This window comes from Vombatus ursinus, unplaced genomic scaffold (genome assembly GCF_900497805.2).
Source record: "Vombatus ursinus unplaced genomic scaffold, bare-nosed wombat genome assembly UNPS02009205.1, whole genome shotgun sequence".
NCBI lineage: Eukaryota > Metazoa > Chordata > Mammalia > Diprotodontia > Vombatidae > Vombatus > Vombatus ursinus.
The window spans coordinates 9034733-9060431 of record NW_020948983.1 but is presented as its reverse complement, the minus strand read 5'-3'; the positions used below and the strand labels follow the sequence as shown (position 1 = coordinate 9060431).

The following is a 25699-nucleotide window of genomic DNA, read 5'->3' as shown; positions in this document are numbered from 1 at the left end:
TAAAGGAGTTTGAGGACTGCTTTTCCCTCTGCAGGTAAACAGGCAGAAGGAGTATTACTCAAAAGCAGCTTAGATACAAAAACAAAGAAAAAAGATCAGAAGAGACAGAGGGAAATTCTGATCTGTGTCAAAATGTCGCAGGTCAGATGGAACATCACGGAGACAAGAAAAGGAAGAAAGAGCATGACCACTGAGCACTTGAAGTTAAGCAACAGATAATGAAGCTCTTCCTCCCCAGGAGGAAGCTGGGTGCCCTAAAGAGGATGCAGTTGCCTAGAATGAGCATGTGAATCCACAGACACTCTCAGGTGAGAGAGACCATTCAGTAAAGGTCAGAGAAAGATGAGACAAGTGGGGGTGGCTGGCCACTCCTGGCTAAGGGTTATTGAGTCAATTCTTCACTCCTCTGACAATGACAAGGTTTAGAGAAACAGCAGAGAAGTCTTCCTCCAGTTTGTTTCCTTGACTTGACAGAAAACCTCCCAAGGCTTCTGAAACTAAATGTCTACCACCTAATTATGGTGATTTGTATGAGCACAAATGATGCTGATGGAAGGAACCTGAAAGCTTTACTGAATATTACTAAGGCTTAGGTAACAGACCAGAAATCTTGGAGACAGAGATGGTAGGTTATTTTATTATATTTTTATCACTAATTCAAATCAAAGACAATGGATTCAGAAAAGAAAGGAATCTTTGAGAAGTGAATAGAAATTTAAGAAGATGGTGCCAGAAAACACAATTTGGATTTCTGAACCATTGTTTTAAAACAGAGAAATGACAACCTTCTGGTCAGAAATTGATGCATACTCAACAAAGACTGGTATAAGTGCATTTTTTGCCTGGAATTTTATGCATCTAATCAAAAGGACTTTAAAATAAAAAGAAAGGTAGAAAACTGTTTGTATATTTTCCAGGCCTGATACCATAGGGAGTAGCTTTAATGTAGAAAGAATAATAGGACTAGCTACACAGAGTAGTTCACAGAGACAGTCACCTCATATCTATCCTTAGCTCAAAGCATTTGGGGGTATATTTTCCCTTTCTCCACTGTGTAACATTTCTTTTGCCCTCCTTCGTGACATAGGTCAGGCCTTCTCTACTTCCTCAGATCCTTTTTCTTTGTTTTCACACTGGAGTCCTTTTAAAGAAATTTTTGTTGTTGTTCAGTCATTTTCAATCATGTCCAACTCTTCATGACCCCATTTGGGATTTCCTTAGCAAAGATAATGGAGTGGTTTGCCATTTTTACAGATGAGGGAACTGAGGCAAACAGAGTTAAGTCACTTGCCCAGGTCACACAGCTAGCAAATGTCTGAGGCCAGACACTTAAAGAAATATTTCATTTTATCTGATAACCTGAAGAGTGGACAGTAATCCAAGAATGACTATAATAATAAAACCCTTGGCCTCAGAGGTCAATATGTATATGTACAAAATGTAGATATTAAGAAAGATGAAATTGTAATCCTAATGCAGGGAGACATATCTGACCTAATATATACGTCATTTGTGGAGTGAGATTCATGGCTAGAATGTGGGTCTGGAAGGATGGACCTTATTAAAAAAAAAACAGGATAGGAAAGAGGAAAGGGTGGTGTAGAATTGTATAGTTTTCGTTCATGTGAATACAATAATCTGGAGGAGAGAAGTACATGGCAGAGAGCATTTAGATAAAGACTAAATGGAGAAGAAAACAATATTGTTATTGGAGTATACAACAGATCAGTTAGACAGAAAGAAGAAATAGGTGAGTTTAGGAAATACATCACAAGCCTGGAATACAATATATATAATATTATTATATATAATATAAAATATATTCTATGTATATATAATAGCATAATATAATAGCAATTTGGACCTCAAATATCTGGAGGTTTGATAGAACTCTATCTGCTAAAGGAAGAGAAGTTAATAATTTCTTGACTTGCCTTAATGATCAAATAGTTCCTTAATGATTCTCCATTCTTCAAAAAGTAGAGGAACAAACCAAGGGGAATTCTATTTTGTTTTTTTTTCCTTGTATTAATTTATTTATTTTTAGTTTTCAACATTCACTTCCACAAGATTTTGAGTTCCAAATTTTCTCCCCATCTCATCCCTCCTCCTACACCAAAATGGCATGCATTATGAATACCCCTTCCCCTAATCTGCCTTCCCTTCTATCTCCCCCCCTTCTCTTATGCCCCCCCTTCTATTTTCCTGTAGGGCAGGATAGATTTCTATACCCCATTGCCTGTATATCATATTTCCCAGTTGCGTGTGAAAATAATTTTTAACACTTGCTTTTAAAACTTTGGGTTCCAAATTTTTCCCTTCCTCCCTTCCCACCCACCTTCATTGAGAAGGCAAGCAACTTGATACAGGTTATACATGTGAAGTCATGCAAAATACTTCCATAGTAGTCATGTTGTGGAAAACTAACTATATTTCCCTTCATCCTATCCCACCCCCCCCCCATTTATTTTATTCTTTCTTTTGACCCTGTCCCTCCTGAGAAGTTTTTGCTTCTGAGGAAATTCTATTTTGGATCTTACTCTGCCCACTGTGAAGAAACTGGTTACTTATAGAGGAGTGAAATCCCAGCAGAATCTGAAAAGCCTCTTATTAAATTAATAGAAAACAGATTTTAAAATATTCCAAGAATTCCAGATTAATAGAGAACAGATTTTAAAATATTACAGGAAAAGATAACTAGGATCCTATAGATGAAAATTCTGTATGTTAGATCAAAAGGGACGGGCAGTTCCAAAAATTAAATTCTGAAAACACAAAGAGGAAACAATTCTGATAAGGAGGGAAAAGCAAAATTATTTGAAGAAAGTGACATAGATGCATAGAGAAGTCACAAGATAATTTAAATGAATTCAAATTCTTTACATATCTTAAAAGTCACATACAGAATATGAAAGCAAGGCCAGGTAATGAAGGATGAATACAAAAGTAGGGTATAGTCCTAGAAGAAGGGTCATAGGAATACTAAGGTTCAGAATGAGCTGATGCTGGCAAGAAAAGATAAGGTAGGGAGGAAGGGGGAGTTTGTTTGTTTGTTTGTTAGCTATTTGGGGGAAATGCTGGGGATCAAAGAAGAAACAGGAGAATGATCTCTGGACCAGAAAGGACAAAATGAAAATGAATATTAGGAAGTTAATATCCAATATAAGACTTGGAGGCAGCTAGATGGTTCAGTAGATAGAGCGCTCAGCCTGGCATCAATAAGACCTGAGTTCAAATTTGGCCTTAGACACTTAGTAAATGTGTGACCCTGCCAAGTCACTGAACCTAGTTTGCCTCAGTTCTCTCTTCTGTAAAATAAGCTAGAGAAGAAAATTGTGGACCACTACAGTATCTTTCCAAGAAAACCCCAGCTGGGGTCACAAGAAATCAGACACAATTGAAAAAAGACTGAACAACAACAATCCAAGATAAGAATAGAAATAGTAGCAGAATACCCACCAACCTTTGATGAGTCCAAGACAACCAAGTCTAGTTAATCACATTTCACGGTCCTGAAAAAACTGATATATGAGTACACAGAACTATTGCCAATAAGCTTTAAAATATTTTTTTTCCTATTCTTTTGTTTGGAGAATAGGAAAAGTGTTGCAAGATTGGAGAAGGGCAAATGTTGCTCCAGTTCTGAAAACGGGGAGTAATTGGAGCCTTCAAATTTTGATTGTTCATTAAAGTTAGAACAACTTATTAATTTTTTAAATATTTTAGGCAATTGGGGTTAAGTGACTTGCCCAAGGTCACACAGCTAGTAAGTGTCAAGAGTTTGGTCTGAGGTCAGATTTGAACTCAGGTCCTCCTGACTTCAGGGCCAGTGCTCTATCCACTGCGCCACCTACCTGCCCCAGAACAACTTATTGAAAGGATGGTTAGTGAATACCTCAAAAAGGAAGAGATTATTATAAAAATTCAACATGGCTTCATCAAGAATAGATAATGCCAAAATGTATTTCCTTTTGTGACATGGTTATTAAACTGATAGATCAAAGGAAGCTGTAAATATCATTTTTACCTGATTATTAGGTTTTAATTTAATTGAATTGAATTTAAGCATTTGACAAAATTTCTCCTGCGGCTGTAATGCCTTGCTCTACTCACTCTTCTTCTATTACTATAGAAATAAGGGAGGAAATGGAAATCTCTAAGTTTGACAACCTATTGGAGGAAACCAAAAGGGAAGAGACATAGTTCTCCATCACCTAAAACTTAATTACTATGAGATACAGGGGACTCGAAGGAAATAGAGGGACAGAGAGGCCAATATTATTAAACATTAAACCATTTATGATTAATCTTTAATTAAATTCATTTATGATTTTGTTCCTTAGTTCTTGATTCTATGCCTATAAGTAAAACAAACAAACAAACAAAACCACCAAGTACGTCTATCTACACTGCCATCAAGCCTCCAGCTACAGGCCCTCTACTGGCCAGCAAAACTCCCAAATGTGGCCAAAAATAGATGATTAGAAAAAGTTTAACAAAATAAAAATACAGTACCATATAGATAATGTTAACTTGTAGTTTCCTAAGTCACTGTGCGGCTTGTAGGGATCCATTTCTATTTGAGTTTTGTACCACTGGTCTACACCACTAAGCAATGGTCATATCACTGGGCTTAGGAACAAATATAACATTCAGGGAAGAGGTGGAGTTTCCCACTGGGTTCAGGGTGTAGAGCCATTCTGACTGAGTAACTCCACACTAATTAATGAAATGAGCAAGCTGCCTATAAAGAGGCAGAGTTATACGAAAAAGGTTTCCCCAAAGTTTCCTGTGATTTGGGGTAAGGTACCAATCTTTTTTTGCTGGTCCACTGGCAGGGTGAGTGTAGTACTGCCCCATGCTTGCTCCTTTTGGTGAACAGACTTAGGTCAATGCCTAGTAGCACCATCTGGTAATTAAACTATTTTTGTGGAAAATATAGATTTATACCACACAATAGAACAACTCAATAGATTTGAAACTATCCAGACCCCAAGATTATTCATTAATGGTTTAATGTTAATTTACAAAGTGGTCTCCAATAGATCACATGAGGATCTGTGCTATTCAACATTTTTATTAATGACTTGAATAAAAGTAGGGATAAGATGCTTACTGTCTTTGTAGATGCTAGAAAGCTTGAATGGTTAGCTAACATAATGGATGGCAGATTCAGAATTCAAGAAGACCTGGACAGATTAGAGCATTAAGTCAAATTTAGTGGGATGAAATTTAGTGGGGATCACTATAAAATCCTACCCTTGAGTAGAAAGAATCAATTTCACACAAACAAAAGGTAAAGGAGGCTCGGCTAGATAGTAGGTCATCATCGCTTTTCAGGCATGCTGATTTGTATACAGACGTACATTGAATTAGATGGCCTCTGAGGTTCTTTCAGCCCAGAGATTCTGTGATGTACTTAGCCCAGTTATATGACTCCCTTCAGAAGCAGGAGCAGGGAATGTGGATGGTTGAGGAGTAGTAGCATTTGAAGTAGCAAGAAATTCAGGGGTACAAAGAAATTCAAGGGCACATAGATGACCTGGTTAATATCACTGAACTGGTCAAGACTGGCAACGGAGGAAAGTAGATCAGAAATGATGGATTGGGAGAACAGAGAGGATTGGAAGAACTGGAGCTAACAATGAGGGTGAAGAATAGATTCAGGAGAAGTGAGGAAGAGGTAAAAATGGAAGAGCTGGGAATTCTGATCAGAGAAGAGAATTTCAGAGTTCAAGATAATAGAGGCAGCACAATTTCAGGTGATATTGACATCTAATTATGATAAGCCTTGTGGGTACCTGAGGTGGAATGAACACAAAGATCATAAGAGTTGATGAGGAAGGACAGCTGGGTGGCGCAGTGGATATAGCACTGGCCCTGGAGTCAGGATGACCTGAGTTCAAATCCAATCTCAGACACATAACACTTACTAGCTGTGTGACTCTGGGCAAGTCACTTAACCTCAATTGCCCTCACACACACACACACACACACACACACACACACACATACACACACACACACACACACACAAAGAGTTGATGAGAATGGTGAACTGGAATGCCAGCGTTTTCAAGGGGACTTCAATGCATGTACTGAAATACCTACATTCTGAGTGTAGGGGTTGGAATAGAGAAGATTGTTAGTCAGGTACACAACATGTACATAGTTAGGTAAATGCAAAATACATAAAATAAATACCAAATTACTTGTAAATGGAGTAATGCTAACAATTTTAGGGATTGTGAAGTAAAGGTGTTGTGTAAGAGACAGCATTTGAGCTGAGTATCGAATGGCGCAAGAGATTTCTAGAGAGTAAGGGAGAAGAGTAACACGTGGGAAACAAGGTCTTGTACAGGAAACAGTAAGTAGGTCAGTTTGCTTAGATTGAACACAAAAGATTTTAGATAGGATTATGGGAAATCAGTCTAGAATGGGAAGCCAGAACCAAATTGTGAAATTGTGTAAATGCCAAAAGAGATTGTATTTTATCCTAGAGGCAATAGAAAATCACTGGAACATCTTGAGTAGGAATGTGATATGCCTAGGCCTTATTTTAGGAACATCAATTTAGCAACTATGTGGAGGCTATATGGTGAAAGGGAGAGATGACAGGCAAGGAGATCAATAAGGAGACTATTGCAATCACCCAGGCAAGAGGTAGTAAGGTCTTAAGCTACAATTTTGACTGTGTGAGTTGAGAGAATGGACAGATGTGAGAGATATTATAGAAGTTGAATCAACAAGACTTAGCAACTAATTGGATATGATGGGTGGGGGAGAGAAAAAAGTCAAGAATGACTCCAAGTTTGTGAACATGGGTGACTAGAAAGATGGTGGTGATTGAAATTAAAAGTCATTGGAAATGGACAATGTGTTAGACCCAAGATAGGAGAGTAGGCTAGATTGCCTTTGGCAAATCCCCACTCTTCTCCTTGAAACAGAACTCATTTTTGTAATTTCAATATTTTCTTGGTAATGTATGACTGCAAGTCATAGAACAATATAGGGTCCAAAGAATTGAAATTGAAGATCATCCAAAGGGCAATGGGGAGATACATGTTGGGTATGATCAGGCTATACCATATCACAAACAAGAATTTATGAAGGAGAAGCAGACTAAAGGATGTCAATGCATAAGTGAAAAGGGTTGGTCCCACAGTGAGAACAAGAGATAAGCTCATGGGTAACCTTTGTGTTCAATGTCAAGAGAAAGTGAAAAAGTTCTTCATCGCGTTGGTTGGATCCACTGTGGCAAACTTAATGAAGGATTCAAACAAGAGCCACACAGAATGGGCAGGCATGAATTAGTTATGGGCTGCATTGTTGGGGGGAATAATCACATAGATGATATCATAGATCCATTGGAGGAGGATGGTGATGGTGATGATAATGGTAATGTTGATGATGATGACACTGAGGATGATAATTCTTTTTTGTTGTTGATCCCACAAGGTAGAATTAGGACCACTGGGTGGAAGTTGCATAGAGTCAGATTTTAGATCAGCTAAGGGAAAATTTTTCCCATAAGTAAAGCCATATAACAGTAAAATAAACTGTCAAGATAATAAGTTATCCATCACTGGATGTCTTCAAATGATACCATTAACCAACTATTTGACCATAAATAAACTTCAGTTCTCCAGGCTCTCAGTTTTCCCATTACTAAGACAAAGGAATTTGATTATGTGATCGTTAAAGTGCCTTCTTGTTTTAAAATTCCATGATTCTATGTACTTACTCTATGTGCAAGTTTTTTTTTTTAAGGTAAACTAATAAGTATGAGGAATTTCACTAAAATATAATTCTAGAAGTGGGGGTTGACAGCAATAAATTGGCATTGTAAAAGCTGTAGTGTTCTGTGCTATGTACCTGTATGTAGGCCAATCCGAAGCTTCAGTTTTTCCTCTGGCATGTGTTCAATCTTGAAATGGACAATGGCACTGAGGAAGTACAGTGACATTGTAGCAATTTCCTCCACGTGTCGGATTCCATTGCGGAGGGGTAGACCACTTGCAACCATGTAGGCATCACCAATGGTTTCAACCTGAAAATGGGAGTTTAACAACTTTAATAGCACAATCCCACTCCTACAAGGGGGAAATTAGAAATTGAATGATGCCCTCCCCAAAAAAAGTATTTCTTCCCTTCTCTTGGAATAATTGAGCTAGAAGGGATGTTGGATATCTTCTAATCCAACCTATTTATCTTATATATAGGCAAAGTCAGTTCTCAATCAGGGAAGTTATTTGCTCAAAGTCATAGGGCCAGTCTGTATCCTCCCTGCCTATCTAGATCTTACCCTTTCTTCCACATCCTATTCATAACTTAGTTCTGTCATGAAACTTTTCCTGGCCATCCATATGTTTAGTCATCTTTGTCTCTTTCCTTCATTATATCTATACTAATTCTTTTTTTTTTCAATTCAAGAGACATGTATCAAGTGCTTATTAACTTTCAAGGCACTGTGCCAAGTGATGGGGATATAATGATGAAAATGACACTATTCCTATCGTCAAAGAGTTTATACTTTAGCAGATGATGTAGAACATATACATCAATAATAATGTTATTAAATGAGTGAGTAAGAGAGGTCAAATAGAATCTAAGAGACTGAAGGAATCATTTTGAACTGGGAAGATTAGGAAAGATTTTGTGAAGGAAATGTATCTGAGGTAGGCTTTTACTGACAGAAAGGATGTCAGTGACTGGTGATGAGAGTGGGAGCCAATATATTCTAGGAGGTAGGGAACAGAATGAATAAAGGCACATATGGCATCAGGGAACACTGAGCAGTTTGGCTGAAGTATCGAATGGATACTGAGGATTGCAATGAAAGTGTTGGAAAGGTATGTTTGGGTCAAATCGTTGAGGACCTTGAATGCAAGGTTAAATAGTCTGCATTTCATTTAATATTTAATAGATAATGAGAATCAATGGAGGATTTTGATCAGATGAATGACATGATTAGACTTGTGTATCAAAGAGACTACTTAGGCAGCAGCATAAAAGGTTGACAATAAATGACATACAACCCCTTCTTTATGTTTTATGTGGGCTGTCATATGGAATGGGTAGCAAATTACACAGGGTGGCTCTAATGGACAAACCTAGGACTAATGAGGTAGAAATTACATGGAGAAGATGTAGGTTCAAAATATGAAAGAATTTCCTAATGATTAGAGGAGTTCCAAAATGAAATGAGAACATTGCCTTGTAAAGGTAATGAGTTCCCTTGTCAATGAAGGCATCTAATCAAAGGGTCCAATAGCCACTTGGCAGTGATTTGATAGCTGAGATTCCGACACTGTGTATGAGGCACTCTGTATGTCTTCTAAGGTATCTTTCAGCTCTGATATTTTTTTAGTTAATCTTAGGTCCTCAACTAAAGTGTAAACTCTTTCAGGGCAGGCACCTTGTCTATTGTTTGTATCCCTAGGGGTGCCTGGTACAAGGCTGAATATATCTTATCTGTTCAGTGAATACTTGGTAAATTTTGTTCTACTTTCTTGTTTAATTGAATCATTAAGACTATTCCTCCCTCCTCATCCCCCACCCCATGAAAAGTGCTCACTTACTGCTACAGTTTTGAGTTGAATTAAAACTTCATATTGGCTTTAACTCAAAAAAGAAAAGAAAAAAAAGGCCAAACTTGTTTTTTCTTCCTATAATTTTTTTTAAGTTTGGTATTCTTTATTTAAAAAGTACCTCAGAGAAAAGCCTCACACCTTCTTTGGAAGGACATTCTCTCTTTAGAGTAGATAGCCTTCCCATTTGTGACTTGGTAAGAGACCCTTCAAAAATAAGTCAGCCTAAGTGGTAGCACACTCCACAGGTCATGTTACAGTTACAAACATACATACATGCACATTGAGAATGTGGATTATTGCCAATTATCTGCACAGGGGTTATATGCTTTGCAGATTTTTAAAGTTGAGTTTTAAATCCCAGGTTGGCCTTCCTTTGTCACTTAGCACCTTTTCTGGCAGCATCAATCTTTAAGCAAAAGTTTAAGATGGATACACTCATATTCCTTGTTCTGTTCCTCCCCCCACCCATTTTGTATTCTCTCTCCCCAACTCCTCAGGTGCTTTGTACCTTTAATACTCTCCCTCACTCCCTTACAGAAATTTGCTTCCTGGTTCTTCATCCATACCAAAAGTTTCCTTGACTAATAACAACTTAGAATGGGATCCCTCCCAGGAAAATTTGCAATAACCCAATCAAAGCCTTAATATAAAAGGATGAGCTTTAATGGGAGGGAGGGTTTGGAGTAGGAAGGGAAGCAAGACAAACTGAATGTGAACTTCAGATATACAAGGAAGAAAATCACTTAATCTGGGGTGCAAAAGCCAGTTGGTTAATAGGCCATCTCTCCCATCAACTGATGTATGCTTCAGGGAATGCAAGCTGATTTTAATATTATTCCAAGCAAAATATGATCAGAAAGATAAATCCAATAAATTAGAAATCACAACAGTATTTTTCACAGTCAGATAAAAATGATCTGAGGGAACAATGCTGTCTTAGTTTATTTTCATTTGCATAGATAATAGGGAGTCAATAGTTAAGAATGTTTAAAGGGGTACATCCTTAAGCTCTGGAGTCACTATAATAGATGTCAGCAATATTTCATATCCTCCTACAGACAGAATACTGTTCTGATGAGATCACTAATCTGTGCTAGGGTTCTTCAACTAGTTCCAATGTCGGCATGCTCAAAAGAATAGGGCAGGGCCCAGAACTTGCAGTCAATAATGTAGTCCTTGTTTGTGATACAGATTCACTACTTCCACTATCCTTCCTTAGTCTCCATGTCTAAGATGTCTGGCAATTTTCAGTATGGCCTGGCACACAATGTTTTCCCAATGATCCACACAACACAAGAGAAGCACACAAACACAGGTATGGAAGGAAAGTCACTCCCAAACACCAGACTCCTGCAATCACACTACTCCAACACAAAGAAGTATCATCTGGCTCATTCCTTCTACCTCTTTCCAATTCAACCAGTTCTGCTACCTGGAATACAGGCAGCTCTCGCTTTACATAAGTGAACCATTCTGGAGACCTCAACACAAAGAAATTTTTATGTGATGCAAATTTTCCCCTACCCACCCACTCCACTTAGCCTATATAACAAAAGCATACACAAAATACCTTTACGCAAGTCATAAAATATACTGAAATGTAGATATAGTAAATATTGTACCATGATAATAAACAGAATTATAAAATGAAAGGTAAAGTTAATGATAAAGTATGCCCAGTACTATACAGTAAAGTTAACATAGGTGTGCAGTATACTGCCCCTTCCCCATCTATTGGACCCAGCCTTTATCATTGGTGGTTAACTGTGCAACTTTTTTTTAATGAAGCTATCAAGAGATGGTTTGGACTATTGGCTCTCTTCTTCTTCATATATCTGATGATAGTAAGCAATGTTATCCTCAACTAGTCTTTGAACTTTTAAAATCTTGAAGTATTTGGACCCATCTTTTCAATACAAGAAAAAATCCACTCAAATGACAAAATGCTTCTGCCAACTATTTCAGTGTGAACCTTTTTAGTTCGACCTCAGATTTCGAAGCTTCCCTTTCTTCTGTAATCTTTGCAGCTAGAAGCTCAATTAGATCCTCATTAGACAGTTCTTCTCCATGAGACTCAATCACCTCCTCCACATCATTTTCATCCACTTATAGTTCCAATTCTTGTGCTAAATTTACAGTGTTGTTACTCACTTCTTTGAACATTTCATTTTTATCAAATCCATGAAAATTGGGAACAAACTGTGGGCACACTTTTCATACTCTCTTCTAAACTCTTTTCATACATGTTTCTGTTACATCTTCTCATGCCTTTCAAAATTGTTTACATAAAGTTGAATTTGCATAGTGTAAATTTACATAAAGCTGAACATACATACTGTATGTATAATGGAACAGCTTAACAAACACCAACAAAGAGGCCTTCAATCTCTCTCTTTCTCTCTCTCTCTCTTTCTCTCTTTAATCTCCTAGATATAAATAGCCCCATTGTGGGACAAAGGCTGTTGCTGCTCCAGGATGTTTGCAATGTCTGATGCCCCCAAAACTTAACTGCTAGGGTCTTTCTTATTATGGAAACAATCTGTGATCCCTCTCATACACATGCCTGGATTCAGATCCCAAATATCTATCATGCTCTAGAAAATCAGAATGCACATAATATCAGCACTTACCTCACAGAATTGCTGTGAGGATCAAATGAGGTATTGTAAAATGCTTAGCACAGTGTCTGGCCCATAGTAAGTATTTAATTAATGCTTGTTCTTTCTCCACTTCAGCAAACTATAAACCTACCTATTATCACCATCCAGCATTTTCTGTCATCTAGTCATTCCTCCTCCTGCCAAGGGGTGTGTGTGTGTGTGTGTGTGTGTATGCCCTCATTTCTTCTCTTTATCCCTCATCAAATGAATTTTCACTATACCTGGACATTAATTATAGATTCCTTCAGAAGCACTACATGAATATTTAACTAGAAACTTAAATCTACTCCACATTATCATTCTTCCCTACTTAGGAAAGTTAACTATCAAATCCACAACCATGCAAATCATACCACAAGATCTAAGCATAGTCTTTAAAACAAAACAGTCTGTGTCATCTCTGGGTTATTGGAGGAGAGGAGAGAGTGTGATTAAGCTAAAGAAAAGAAAGGATCTTGGCTAAGATGATGCTAAACCTCTTCCAGAAACAATTTGTTTCTTTAAATAAAGAAAGAAAAGTCAGAACTCAACTGATGAGACTTGACGAACATAAACCTCTCTTATTAATGAAATCCTGTCCAAGAAATTAAAAGGGGGTCAAATATTGACTCTGACAAGGAACAGTGCAGTTATCTCCAACCCTGACATGGAGAGCTCACCATAACTGAAGTCTGCTAGTGGCTTCAGGTTCATGTTCATAGCCCAACCAAAGAGTAGCAAGTATTTCCTCTTAATCCATAACTGGGGCAACTCACCTTATAAACATCATATGTTTTAACGATATTGTCAAATAGACTGTACAGGTCATTGAGGAGACCTACAACTTGCAGGGGGGTGCTGAGAGAACATAGCTTTGTAAATCCAACGATGTCAGAGAAAAAGATGGTCACAGAATCAAAATGTTCTGGTTCCACGGATCTCCCAGCTATAAGCTGCTCCCCAATAAAGCTGAAATAGGAATGGGGTGGGGGTGGGGGTGGGAAGAAATTGTCATAGAAATAACCTTTTCTTTATCTACCTCAAAACATACCATGCATCTTTAACCTTGGTGGTACTTTACACACATACATCTCCACATCACCTGTTATGTTAATGGATTTTTTTTCCTACTTAGAGTACTTGATAATTATGGAGAAAATCTGTCCATAGTCATCCTCTCTCAGCATGGATGTTTGAAAATGGAATTTTTAACAGAAGACCATAAAGAGGGAAAAGGCATTTACAAAAAAGCTTTCTCTCTAGGATAACACACTTTCTCCTGTTGATTGCATCCGTTTTGAAAGTAAAGGCTCATTTTCTGTAATGGAAGACAGTGTGACAATCCAGTCACATACAGGCACACAAATCAATATTTTTGTTTCAATCAATCACACACAAATCAATATTCCCAGTTTCTTTTGTTGGGGCAAGGAGGGCAAGAGATTTTAAATGAAAACATATAAAAGAAGACATCTTCGCTTACTGCTAATGTAACAAGTTCATATTTGACAAATAAATAAAAAAAAGAGGGTCTAGATTTGGATCATCCAGTTGGGAGTACATTCTGTAGAGCCCAGAACAATGAATACACATTTCTGTGGATGGAGCTATTAATGACTAGACTTATGAAGCTAGACTGCCATCTAGTGGTGCAGTTCATGCTGCTGGGTTTACCAGTATAGACTATATAAAATGGTACACTACAGAACACATAACTCATAAAATCATGGATTGAGTGCTACCAAGTGCCGATGATGACGATAATAACAATCTATATTTACATAGGACTTCAAAGTTAGAATTATTTCCCTGCAAAAACACTGTGAGATACAAACACTCTCAAGTTTTTAACCAGGGATTCTTTCTCTATATTCCTCTTTACACACTGCACCTTATTGAAGTCTTGGCTTCCTCATAGGGAAAGATATAGTAAGTGTTTCATATTTCATGAGGTCTCTTTAGTCCCACTTAGGTGAAAGTATTGATACTTGTGAAGGGCAAAATTCTGTACATGCTAAGCTTATAACTACCTGGGCAACATGGTAGACAGAAGCTTGTCTATCTTTTTCTTCTCAGACAGTAGCTGTGTGGTCCTCTCCTCCACCACCTCCTCCAAATGATTGGCATACTTTTCTAGCTTGTTCACCATGCTGTCCAGGATGCTCACATGGCTTTGAAAGGGTTCAAATAGTAAGATCTTTGCAAAGAAGCGAAACCAAGGTAGCAACAATACTATCCAAGAAACCATTTTCCCCTTTGGGGTTTTCCAAATATGGTAAGTACAATGCTACAGAATAACAATATGTATAGGCTTCAGTTTCTTCAATTATTAAATTACTTTTTAATCTCTATGGCCCCCTCCATCTCTACCACCCTATTTGCCAAGCCTTTCTTTGCTGGTATAGTAAACTCCAAGAATTTACCAATAATACTCTAACTGCTATTAGAGAATTTGTACTTCCATTCTGGAAATAGGTTCATTTCTGGTCATTTTCATGTAATGTGGAAAAACAGGTGAGTTCCATCTCTAAGCTCAGATCAGGGGGACTCATCCATTTTTTTCCATTATACTTATCTATGCAGACCACCTATATTTGGGATTCATATACTTTCAGATCTCAGACTTATAGAATGTTCCTCTTTATTTTTTTCTCAAACAACAAAAATCTATTACCTCTTTCTTCCAGTCTCACATCATGAGAAGAAAACCCTTGTAAAAATACTCATTGTCAAGTAAAACAAATTCCCATATTGGCCATATCCAAAAAATATACATAGCATTTTGCATCCTGAGTCCATCACCTCTCCATTAGGAGAAGGATAATGTACTTCATCTTCAATCCTCTGGAATTGTCACTGTTCATTTTGTCAATCAGAGTTCTTAACTATTTTAAAGTTTCTTGTCTTTATCATTTTTTTTTTAGATTACACATTTTTTTCTGATTTTATTTGTATCCCTAGCACATTGCCTGGCACATAATAAGCACTGAATAACTGCTTGTTGATTTAACTTATTCTCTTGGTTCTACTCAGATTTATAAAATATTAAAGCTGAAAGGGACCAGAGACACCAATTTTTAGAAGAGGAAACTAGGCCCAAACTTGTCTAAGGTAACAGGGAAAGTTAGTGGAAGAACCCAAATTAGAACCTAGGTCATCTAATTCCCAGCTCAGTACTCTTTCCACTGGTTCATTGCCTGCCTTGTGGCTATATCTAAGTGAGTTAAATAAAGCATAAATTTGAAGCAATTGCCCTCCAGCTAAGGAATCTTAGAACTTTGGATGTTTTAAATTAATTATTGATGTTCTAAGATAATAGGACAATAATAATTCCCTTGAACCCTTTTACCCAAAGCTCTACTAATGTTTAGTTTTTAGGATAACTCTGTAAAACACCAAACAAAAAGTTAGAATTGGACTCACCCTTCTGGGCTGGCTTCTCTTAAGATTCTCTTGACATGGGAGAATGTTGGTCTTTTCTCTGGAGACTCATCCCAGCAAGTCCTCAACATGGTTACAACTTTCTCACTACACTTTTCCTTTGACAGCTTTGGTCTCAGGGGAACAGCAGCAGTAGGGTCTTTGATTGTATTGATGATTTCTGCAATTCAGTTTGGGTATGGATACTTGTAAATCTTGAGAGTTTACTACCTTACTTTAAATGATTTGTTAACTAAATGACACTAATCATTAGATCTGCTAGAAATTGGAGGATGAGCACCCCAAACATTTCATCTCTGCTTTTATCATCAGATAGGACTAGGGATTCATCTCTCCTGCCTCCACAGGAATCCTCTTGCCCCTCACTTTCCACTTGGTACTCAATGAGGAATAAAATAACATTAGCATTTCCACTGTAAAGGGAATGACAATGTATCGCCCTTTCAAAAATCGGTCAATGTAAGTTTATGGTTACCTAGGCTGAGGCTATCTTTGTTAGCCACCATTCCCATTCCTTTCATGCCCATCCATATTAGCCACATCTCTCCAATGCTGTATACTACCCTTATATTGTGTCCACTGGAACCGATATTCTGTGGTAAAAAAAAAAAATTATCTTTCCTTTCAGATTTGTGTCCTCTGCCAAAAAATTATTTTGTACGTATTTTCTATTTTATTTTCGATGTACATGTTGTTTCCTTCCTATAGAATGTAAGTTCTTTGAAGGCAGGACGATTTTGTTTTTGTCTTATTATACTGTACTATACTATACCATACTATACCATACTACACTATACTATACTATACTATGCTATGCTATACTATACTATTATGATATGATACTATACTATACTGTATCTAGTATAGTGCCTGCCATACGTTCATGATTAATTAATTCTTGTTGAATTTATTTCACTACTTAAAAGGCAACTCCTGACAATGAAGGAATCTTTTGTGAGCAATAACAAACTCCTCATTTCTCTCTTTTGAAAGTTCAATATCTAGGGCAGCTAGGTGGCGTAGTGGATAAAGCACCGGTCCTGGATTCAGAAAGACCTGAGTTCAAATTCGGCCTCAGACACATAATACTTACTAGCTGTGGGACCCTGGGCAAGTCACTTAACCCCCATTGCCCAACCAAAAACAAAACAAAAAAACAAAAAAACAAAAAAAAAGAAAGTTCAATTTCTGTACATTGTTTTATATTGCATTGAAACGCACCAATATAAAAGTTCAGGAGTTTAGAGGCATGTTGCACTGAAATATCATTTTATTCATTATAGCACTTTATATGTACCATCCTATACACAAATTTACTTAAGAAAAAATGTTGCCATATTCTATTTATCTCAGCTTCCTTCCCTTCTTCAATTGTTAACTCCCACAAGCAATTTATTAAGTATTCTAACTGATAGCACATTGGGATGAAAATATTATTTTCAGAAAAATGCATCCATTAATGGAATAAAATGTATCTGAAACAATGGTCCAGCAGGTAATTATGTTTCACTCACACTGTAACAGGAAGAATTTTAGATGAAACCATCTATTGTTGCCTTGAAGATAATAACTAATACAGATCAAGAAAAGAAACAATTATTCCATGATCATTTCTTCTACTGTCTTATGCTCAGTTCTATTACATGAAGTGAAACAAAAAATAAAAATTTGAGAGCAAAATCACACCAAGGGTCTAAAATGTCTCAGGAAGTCCATTATTATCTGGGGATGTTTAACCGACTAGAGAGCACTCATGACTTCTTCCTGAAATTGTCTTTAATGGTTAAGTGTGCAGCAATTAATTTTTATTTATTTGACTTTATTTTGGTCACACTTAAAGAGGTCTATTATCTAAGCTGCCCTGTGGGGGAGTGGAAACACTTAGAGGAAAGTGTGAATTTGGTCATAAATAATCTCTGTATCCTATTCACCATTAAACTAAAACAAACAGATTTCTCTCCTCTCTTACTTCACCAACTCCCTGGCTTTCAATAATAAAACTGAGCCTTTTGTTGAGTTTAACCAGAGAAGAATGAGTGTGTGTGTGTGTGTGTGTGTGTGTGTGTGTGTGCGCACATGCCTATGTTTATGTAGAATAAAAGAATACTAGAACTAGGAAGAACTTTAAAAGTCATCTAGAGCCTAATTTCTTTTTTGAAATGAGAAAACTGATGTGTCCAAATGGTTGGAATGGTTTAACCAAGTTCATATAGTGAATTACCAGTAACAACTTATTTTCTAAAACCAAATTTCAATGGCTTTTTATTAGTCTTGTTTCCATTTCCCTTAATGAAGATAAAGCTATTTAAATTTAGATATGTGAAATTGGCTTTAAAGTAGAATGAGAGCTTCCTGAGTTGAAAACTTCTTTGGTTACACTTTCTCCATACTTCAGTGGATCTGTGAAGATTACAACTCATGCATACCTTCTCATATTATATGATTCTTATAGATGTCTTCCTGTAAATCCTCCATGGGGGTCAACCCAATATACACCGGGTTTTCTCTTAGTCTCTTGACATTGAACGTATACCAATATGGCACACGAACCTTCCATAGGTTAGCCCTTGCTCTCACATTATGATGGACCCACCTGTGGGTCTTGTCACATACACAGCTGATGAAATATTTTATGCCACTTTTGCAGAATTTTTGTGGTAGTATATTGCAACCTACACATATCTACTGTGTACTGCTTACCCACACATTTGATTTTTTTTTTTTTGGAGACTTCCCTTTACAATGGAAATGGTATTCCATGACTTGCAATCATATAGAATCACCTGAAGGATATGAATATTAAAAGATAGGTCTTTGTTTCAGGGAGAAGACATAGTTTGTTTTTTTCTCAATGAAAATCCAGCACACTCCTTCTCTTATTCAATACTGAGCCTACCTAATCTATCCATCTAACTTATTCATTGATCTAGTCTCACTTTAATCTTTATAAGTCCTGGGGATGATATGAATTAGTTGGATCTCTTGCCAAGGTTTCAATAAATTTATTCACACTACCATTGTTTTTTGTAACTGTTTTATGATGTGATACCATATATATAATGTTCCACCATGATCCTAAACAAGTTTATAATGTAAATATATCTTCTGTATAACTGCCATATCCCTTCCCTTTATGGAGAAATCAAATGTTGGCTGAGTGAAGCAGTTTCTAGACTCTTATCTTTCTTATTGAAGCAACTGATTTATGTTAAACTTTCTTAGGAAATGGAAACGTGTCAATGTTTGTTCTATAATCCATTCGCCATTTGGGGTGTTTGCTTACATAGGTCAATCTTGAGTAAGTTCAATTGTGTGTCATATCTTCTAATTTAGATTCTTTCTGCTAATTTAGTGTTGATTTCTATCTTAAATCAAGGATCTGATTGTATATAGTTAACAGGAACTTATTAAGCACCAGTTACTACATTAAGCACTAGAGATTCAAATAAAAACAAAAACATTCTTTGCAGTCAAGGAGCTCATACTCTAATGAAAGACTGTATGCAAATAACTATGTACATGTAAGATATAGAAATGGCACATTAGAGGTATTCTTAGAGGGATAGCAGTAGAATGGAGTAAAATGGGGAAAGGCTTCTTGAAAATGGTGGGATTTTAGCTGAGACTTGAAGGAATCCAGGGAAGCCAGAAGGCAGAGACAGGAAGGAGAGCATTCTAGACACAAGGTATCACTAGTGAAAAGGCACAAAGACTGGAGATAGAATGTCCTCAGTGAGGAACAGCAAGGAGGCTAGCATCACTGGATCACAGAGTAAGTGAAGGGGAGGAAAGTTCAATAAAACTGGAAAGGTCAGAAGGACCCAGATCATGAAGGACTTTAAAAGCCAAAAAAATGATTGTATAGTTCCTCCTGGGGGTAATTGGAAATCATTAGAGTTTATTAGGTAAAGAGACGACATAGTCAAACACTTTAGGAAGACCACTTTGGCAGCCTGGAGGAGGATAGACTAAATTGGGAAAACAATTGAGGCAAGGAGGCCAACCAGAACACTATTGTGTTAGTCTAGGTATAAAGTAAAGAGCCTGCACCTAGGTGGCAATTTCATTAGAGCAGGGACGGAATGTACCATCAGGGCAGCCTAGGTAGTCGAGTAGATTGTCAGGGAAACCTGAGTTCACATCCTCCCTTAGACATTTACTAGTTTTGTGACCCTAGGTAAGTCATTTGACCTCTCTCAGCCTCAGTTTCCTTATTTGTAAAATAAAAATAATAATAGTACTTACATCTAAGGATTATTGTGAGTACCAAATGAGATAACACATGTAATGCATTCAGCAAACCTTAAAGTGTTATACAAATATTAGCTTTTTAATAGAGAGTTCTTATCACAATAGCTGGGGTTAGGGCTTGTGTTTATTGAACACTAAAATATTAAATTACATATGTTGCTGTGTGTTATAAACCTAGTCTCTTCCACTGATCAATCTCTTTGTTAATACACCAAACTGTTTTAATAATAACTCATTGGTAGCATATTTTGAGATCTGGAGCTGTTAGACTCCCTTCATTCCCATTACTTTTCATTATTTCACTTGAGATTCTTGACTTTTCTTCTACCACATGAATTTTGTTATTTCTGTTTTTAGTTTTGTAAAGTAGTCCTTTGTTTCATTAGTGAGGCATTGAATAAAGTAAATCAATTGAGGTAATATTGTCATTTTATTATATTGACTTATCTGACTCATGGACAATTAATGTTTTTTTCAATTATTTACATCTGCCTTTATTTCTGTAAATAGTTGTTTATAGTTGTATTTATATCATTTTTATGAAAGAATTTCATAGACTCATTTTCCTCAAGATGAATCTCAGGCACCATCTTCTGCATGAAGCCTTTCCTGATTCACTTAACTGCTAGTATCATCCCTCCCAAACTACTTCCAAACTGTGTATATCTATTAACTTTATATTTATGATATATACATATATATAAATAAAATGTGTACCTATTGTTTCCTTCAGTAGAAAGGTGAGCTTCTTGCAAGTAGGGATTATTTCATTCTTTGTACTTTTATGCCTAGCACTTAGTAGAGTCTCTGGTACTTAGTACATACTGGGTACCAAGTACCAGTGCAGGTACATAGTAGGTACTTTAAAATCACTTGTTGATTGATTAAAACAAAGAAGAGGAAAGAAGAGGAGGATATTAAATTCAAAAAACATTTAATATCCTATTTTATGCAAAATATTTTGTGGGAAGATGTAAAGTTTAGATAACCATATCACGAACTTTAAATTATTAATCATAATCACATTTTAAACTTTAACTTGTAAACTTTAAATTGCTTCCCTCACAATAATTCTATAAGGTAAATGATGAAAATATTATTATTCCTATTTTATAAATGAAAAAACTGAAGCAAAATTAAGTGACTTGCTCTGGGTCACACAACTCATAATGGTTAAAAAATCTAATGGCTCCAAGTCTAATTCTCTTTTTCAAAACACTGTATTTCTTTTATGACCTAGTAGGGTGATGTGACATGTCCCTAAATAACTAAATATAAAATCATACATGATAAGAGAATGGAGGGCAGAAGTTAAAATTGGGGTAGGGGTGGGGGAAGAGGATCATGCTCAGATTCCAGTGAGTATGGATAGACTAAACTAGATAATCTTTACCGCCTCTTCTACTTCTAAATGCTATGATCTTAGAAGGAGGTAGCATTTGAGTTGGACTTTAAAAGGATGGAAAGGGAAAGAGGGACATAAAAAGAGATGGATTGGTGGCTTACAGTAGCATAGGAGTAGTATGAGAATACATCTGTTCCCTACTTTCAGATCTGCTGATTGGGTTAAAGTGCTGTACTTTGGGAGCTAATGGTTGTGTAAATTCAATTCACTTCTTCCTATCTACTCACAGTATGTTCCTTCACTTTTGATTGCCTGGTTAAATATTTTAAAAGGCAAACCAGTCAAACAATAGCCTAGGTACCCAGAGATGGGAGAAATAAAAGCCAAGAAAACAGACAAGCTTTACCTTCAGCCTCCTTGTTCAGGTCTTCAAAGGGCCCACATAGATTGTTGTAAATTATTTCCCTCATTAAGATAGCAAAACTATAAACATCTCCTTTCTGGGTGCCGTGAGCTGGAGGCTCCTCCAACCGTAGCAGCTCTGGGGCCATCCAGTAGAGTTCTGCAAGCCAAAAAGGAAATCATCATGGAATGGTTTACATACTGATTCTGCAGCCAAATTTTCTTGAGGAAAATATAATAGGACAAAGGGGATCTGGCAAAAAAGAAAAATAACTCCATACCACAACTTAAAATACATTAAGGGAAGCAACTAGTTGTTCATATCACCTATCCCATGATGTCTCCCACATCTCCCAAGAATTCCACACTACCCTCCAAAAGCCACATATGACCATCTCATCTTCAACTCTTTTTGACCCTCACACTCCTTCACCCCAAATCCACCAGAGGAATTTGCTTGTGGAACTCATTAGGTCTTGGTGATGAGATGGAACAAATCTAAAAGAGAATGATTAGAATGTCAAGAGGAATAAAGAACATGTCATGTGAAAATTGGTCAAAAGAACTGAAGATTTTTAGCCTATACAAAAGAAGAGGAGTCATAATAGTTGCCTTCAACATTTGAAAGGCTGTCACATGGAGAAGGAATTGCACTCATTCTGCTTAACCCTAGAGGACAAATCCAGCAACAACAGGTTGATGGGAGGCATATTAGATTTGCAATAAGGAAAAGCTTTTTCAATAATTAGAGCTATCCAAAAGTATCATGGGATACCTTAGGAGGGAGCAGATTCTCTTTCATTAGTAGTCTTCAAGTAAAAGCTGAATAAACACTTATTAGGTAAGTGACGTGGTACAATGGAAAGAGCATTGAGAGCTGAGTTCAAACCCCGGTTCCATATCTGGATAACTTTGATTAAGCAACCGCTTCTCTGGACCTCATTTTCCTTCTCTGCCAAATCTGTGAGGGGGAGGGGTTGGACTAGGTGACCTCTAAATTTCCAAATAGCTGGGCATGTCCTGGAGCCCCTCACACCACCAAATCAGAAGAGCTTGAAGAGACCTTAGAGGTCATCTAGTCCAAGTGCCTCATTTGGAGGAGAAAACTGGGTCTTCATTGGATTGGGGAGGTTAGGTTACTTGCCAAAGATCAAAGGGCTAGCAAATGATAAAGGATTAGAACCCAGGGTTTCTAACTCCTAGTCTAGGATTCTTTTGACAACACTGTGCAATTTTCCACACGTGCCTTTCATACTACACTTTGATGGCTTATTTTTGGAGTGTCATTTTATACTTATTTCACCTGTACAAAAATGCTGGGGATGGAAGGGCAGAGATAAATAATGTAATTTCCTCCTATTATGCATCCTTAGGAAAGGTCCTCATTGTAAAAACTCCTGAAAAAGTCCCTTCAAAGTCACCCCATGACTCCCCAGCAGACAGCAACATTACCCTCCAACAAAGGAACTCCTCAGTGCCCCTCAAAAAATATTTAGAGAATAATTCAGAGAGTAAGAGCTGAAAATTACCTAATCCAAATCCATCGTTTTCCAGAGGAGGACACTGAGGTACAAAGAGATGAATTTACTTGCTCAAAGTCACCCAACTGTTAGTGACAGAGATGAGATAAGAACTGAATCTCCTGACTCCCAGTCCAGGGAATCTTCTATACAACAAACTCATTTGCATTTAGAGAAGGCCATTTTCCTTATCCTGGTGAGAACAGCCACATGGCAGCCAACTCAAATCAAACAAAAAGAAAAGGCACATGTTTACACGTGAACAAGTGTACATACATGTGTGTCTTCTAGAAAGCAGAGATAGGAGAAAAGAACATCCTATTACCACTCTGAAGCCATAGGATGCAGAAATTCTGTAAATTACCTGAGTAGTCAGTATTTCCTCTACTCTTTGGTCTAGACTTTCTTCCATGCTTCAGTTCCCAAAGTCCAAATCCAGACAGCTTCACCTGCATTATACTATCAACTAAACAGTTGGAAGGTTTCAGGTTGCCATGGGAGTTCAATGGGCTTTTATGAAGAAACAGCATGCCCTGGGGGGGAAGAAATAAAACATGATCAATTGTACCAAAGCAACCTTTCCCAGAATATGACAGAGGAAATACAAAAAGACAATATATAAATGATTAAGGAGAGAAACGGAAAGGGACATTATTGGGCATTCATTCAACAGTCATTTATTCAATGCCTATCATAAAGAAATACTCCATTAGGCATGACAAAGGATATAAAAGAAACTGAAAAGAGTATCCCTGTCCTAAAGAAGATTCCAATCCCCTGAGGAAGACAAAAAATGAAGCAACAAGACATCATGGCACAGTGGATTGTGTGCTGAATTTGGATTAAAGAAGATCTGAAATCATATCCTGCTTCTGGTACTAAGTCATCATGGGCAAATGACTTAACATCTCTTAATCTGTTTCCTATTCTGTAAAATTTGGACAAAATAAATGTGGTACCTGTCCCACAGGTTTGTTGTGTAGCTCAAATGATGTAATTGACATAAAGCACATTTTAGTGTTCTATAAATGTCATTGTTTTAATTGCCAAAAATGTTAACAGGCAGTGTCATCAAATAATAAAATCACTGGACTTGAAAGTCAGAGACCTAAGTTCAAGTCTCTTATTAACTACATGACAGAATGTCTATTTTTTTTTCTTCTGTGAAATGAAGATGATAATAATACTTGGACTTTTTTCTATGTCACAAAGGTATTTTAAGGTCTGAATTCAATTCAACATGTGGTCATTAAGTGCTCATTCTGCACAAAGCAAAGGCAAAGACAAAACAAGAGTTCTTGTCCTCCAATAGCATACATCATACTGGGGGAATACATAAATAGGTTTTATATATGTATGTATGTACACATATACACATATGTGTATATTATATTTCTATATACATATGTGTGCATAGATATACATATGTATTATATTTGTATATATGTGTGTACATATGATATTGATAGAGATTATGTTTTCATATACATGGTATTTATATGTGCATATGGATAGATCTATACCCATGAGGCCCCCAGCCTAATCCCCACCTACCACTGGGTGCTAGATTGTAGGGCTGACACAAACCAACAACAGACCCCTTAAGTCAAAGGCCCCAGCCTGGCATCTCCATTCCCAACCCTTTGATGAACAGAGTTACCAACTACAATCCTTTCAGTAAAAGAGAGAAACACTAAGAATTACCAGTTGCTCTGCCACTGAATTCCGAGGACCATTAGGTCTTATCATCTGTCCTGCTGTTGTGCCCTCTAGAATCTTGAGAACTGCTATCTACCATGCCATGGAACTTTAAGACCCCTGGGCCTTGGCATTCTCCTTGCAGCTGAATTCTTACATTTCTATTGTCTCTCACAAATAGAATGTGAACTCTTTGAGAGCAGAAATGCTCAAGTTTTTATTTGTATTTCCAGTGCTTAGCAAAAAGTAAACATTTAATAAATGCATTTGTATTCTATTAGTGAGTGTACCACAAAGAATAGAAGTAAATACCACAATTTCATGAGAAGGGAGACCACTAACAACTGAAAGGATTGGGAAAAAACCCTCAGTCTTATGTACGAAGTCACCCGTGAGCTGAACCTTGAAGGGAATTAAACATTTCAAGACATGGAGATGAAGAGGCACAGTATTAGAGACAAAGAGAGTCTATGAGAAAGAGAAGTAGAATATCAAATGTCACAAACAGTGTATGGTGAATGGTTTGGTTAGCTGGACTCCAGAATGCATGAGGTAATGGTTTGAGAGGGATTTCAGAGTTGAGATAATGTAAGACAAACAATTATGGGTGATAAAAAGATCTAGGGTTTGAATATCTCTATGTGTAGCTAGCTGAAATGGAATGAAGGTGCAAATCATAAGAATTAGAAGGTTGATGAGTTGGGAGACAAGGATTTCAGAGGGATACCAACATATTTGACAGAGGCAAGAGTAATGGTCAAAGAGAAACTAGAATGGGGCAGCTAGGTAGTACAGTGGATAGAGCACCAG

The 25699-nt window shown here is 37.0% G+C and overlaps 1 protein-coding gene across 1 annotated transcript in view; it reads right to left on the bottom strand.

The window, feature by feature from the left end:
• LOC114035477 (guanylate cyclase 2G-like) overlaps positions 1-25699 on the bottom strand; it is a 68156-nt gene that overhangs the window by 10154 nt on the left and 32303 nt on the right. Inside the window, exons 13-18 of the mRNA XM_027851630.1 lie at positions 23556-23724; positions 21676-21831; positions 15656-15833; positions 14263-14403; positions 13009-13201; positions 7876-8050 (exon numbers count right to left, since the gene is read on the bottom strand). Of these exons, the coding sequence (XP_027707431.1) occupies positions 7876-8050; positions 13009-13201; positions 14263-14403; positions 15656-15833; positions 21676-21831; positions 23556-23724 (1012 nt within the window). The remainder of the gene's footprint in view (positions 1-7875; positions 8051-13008; positions 13202-14262; positions 14404-15655; positions 15834-21675; positions 21832-23555; positions 23725-25699) is intronic.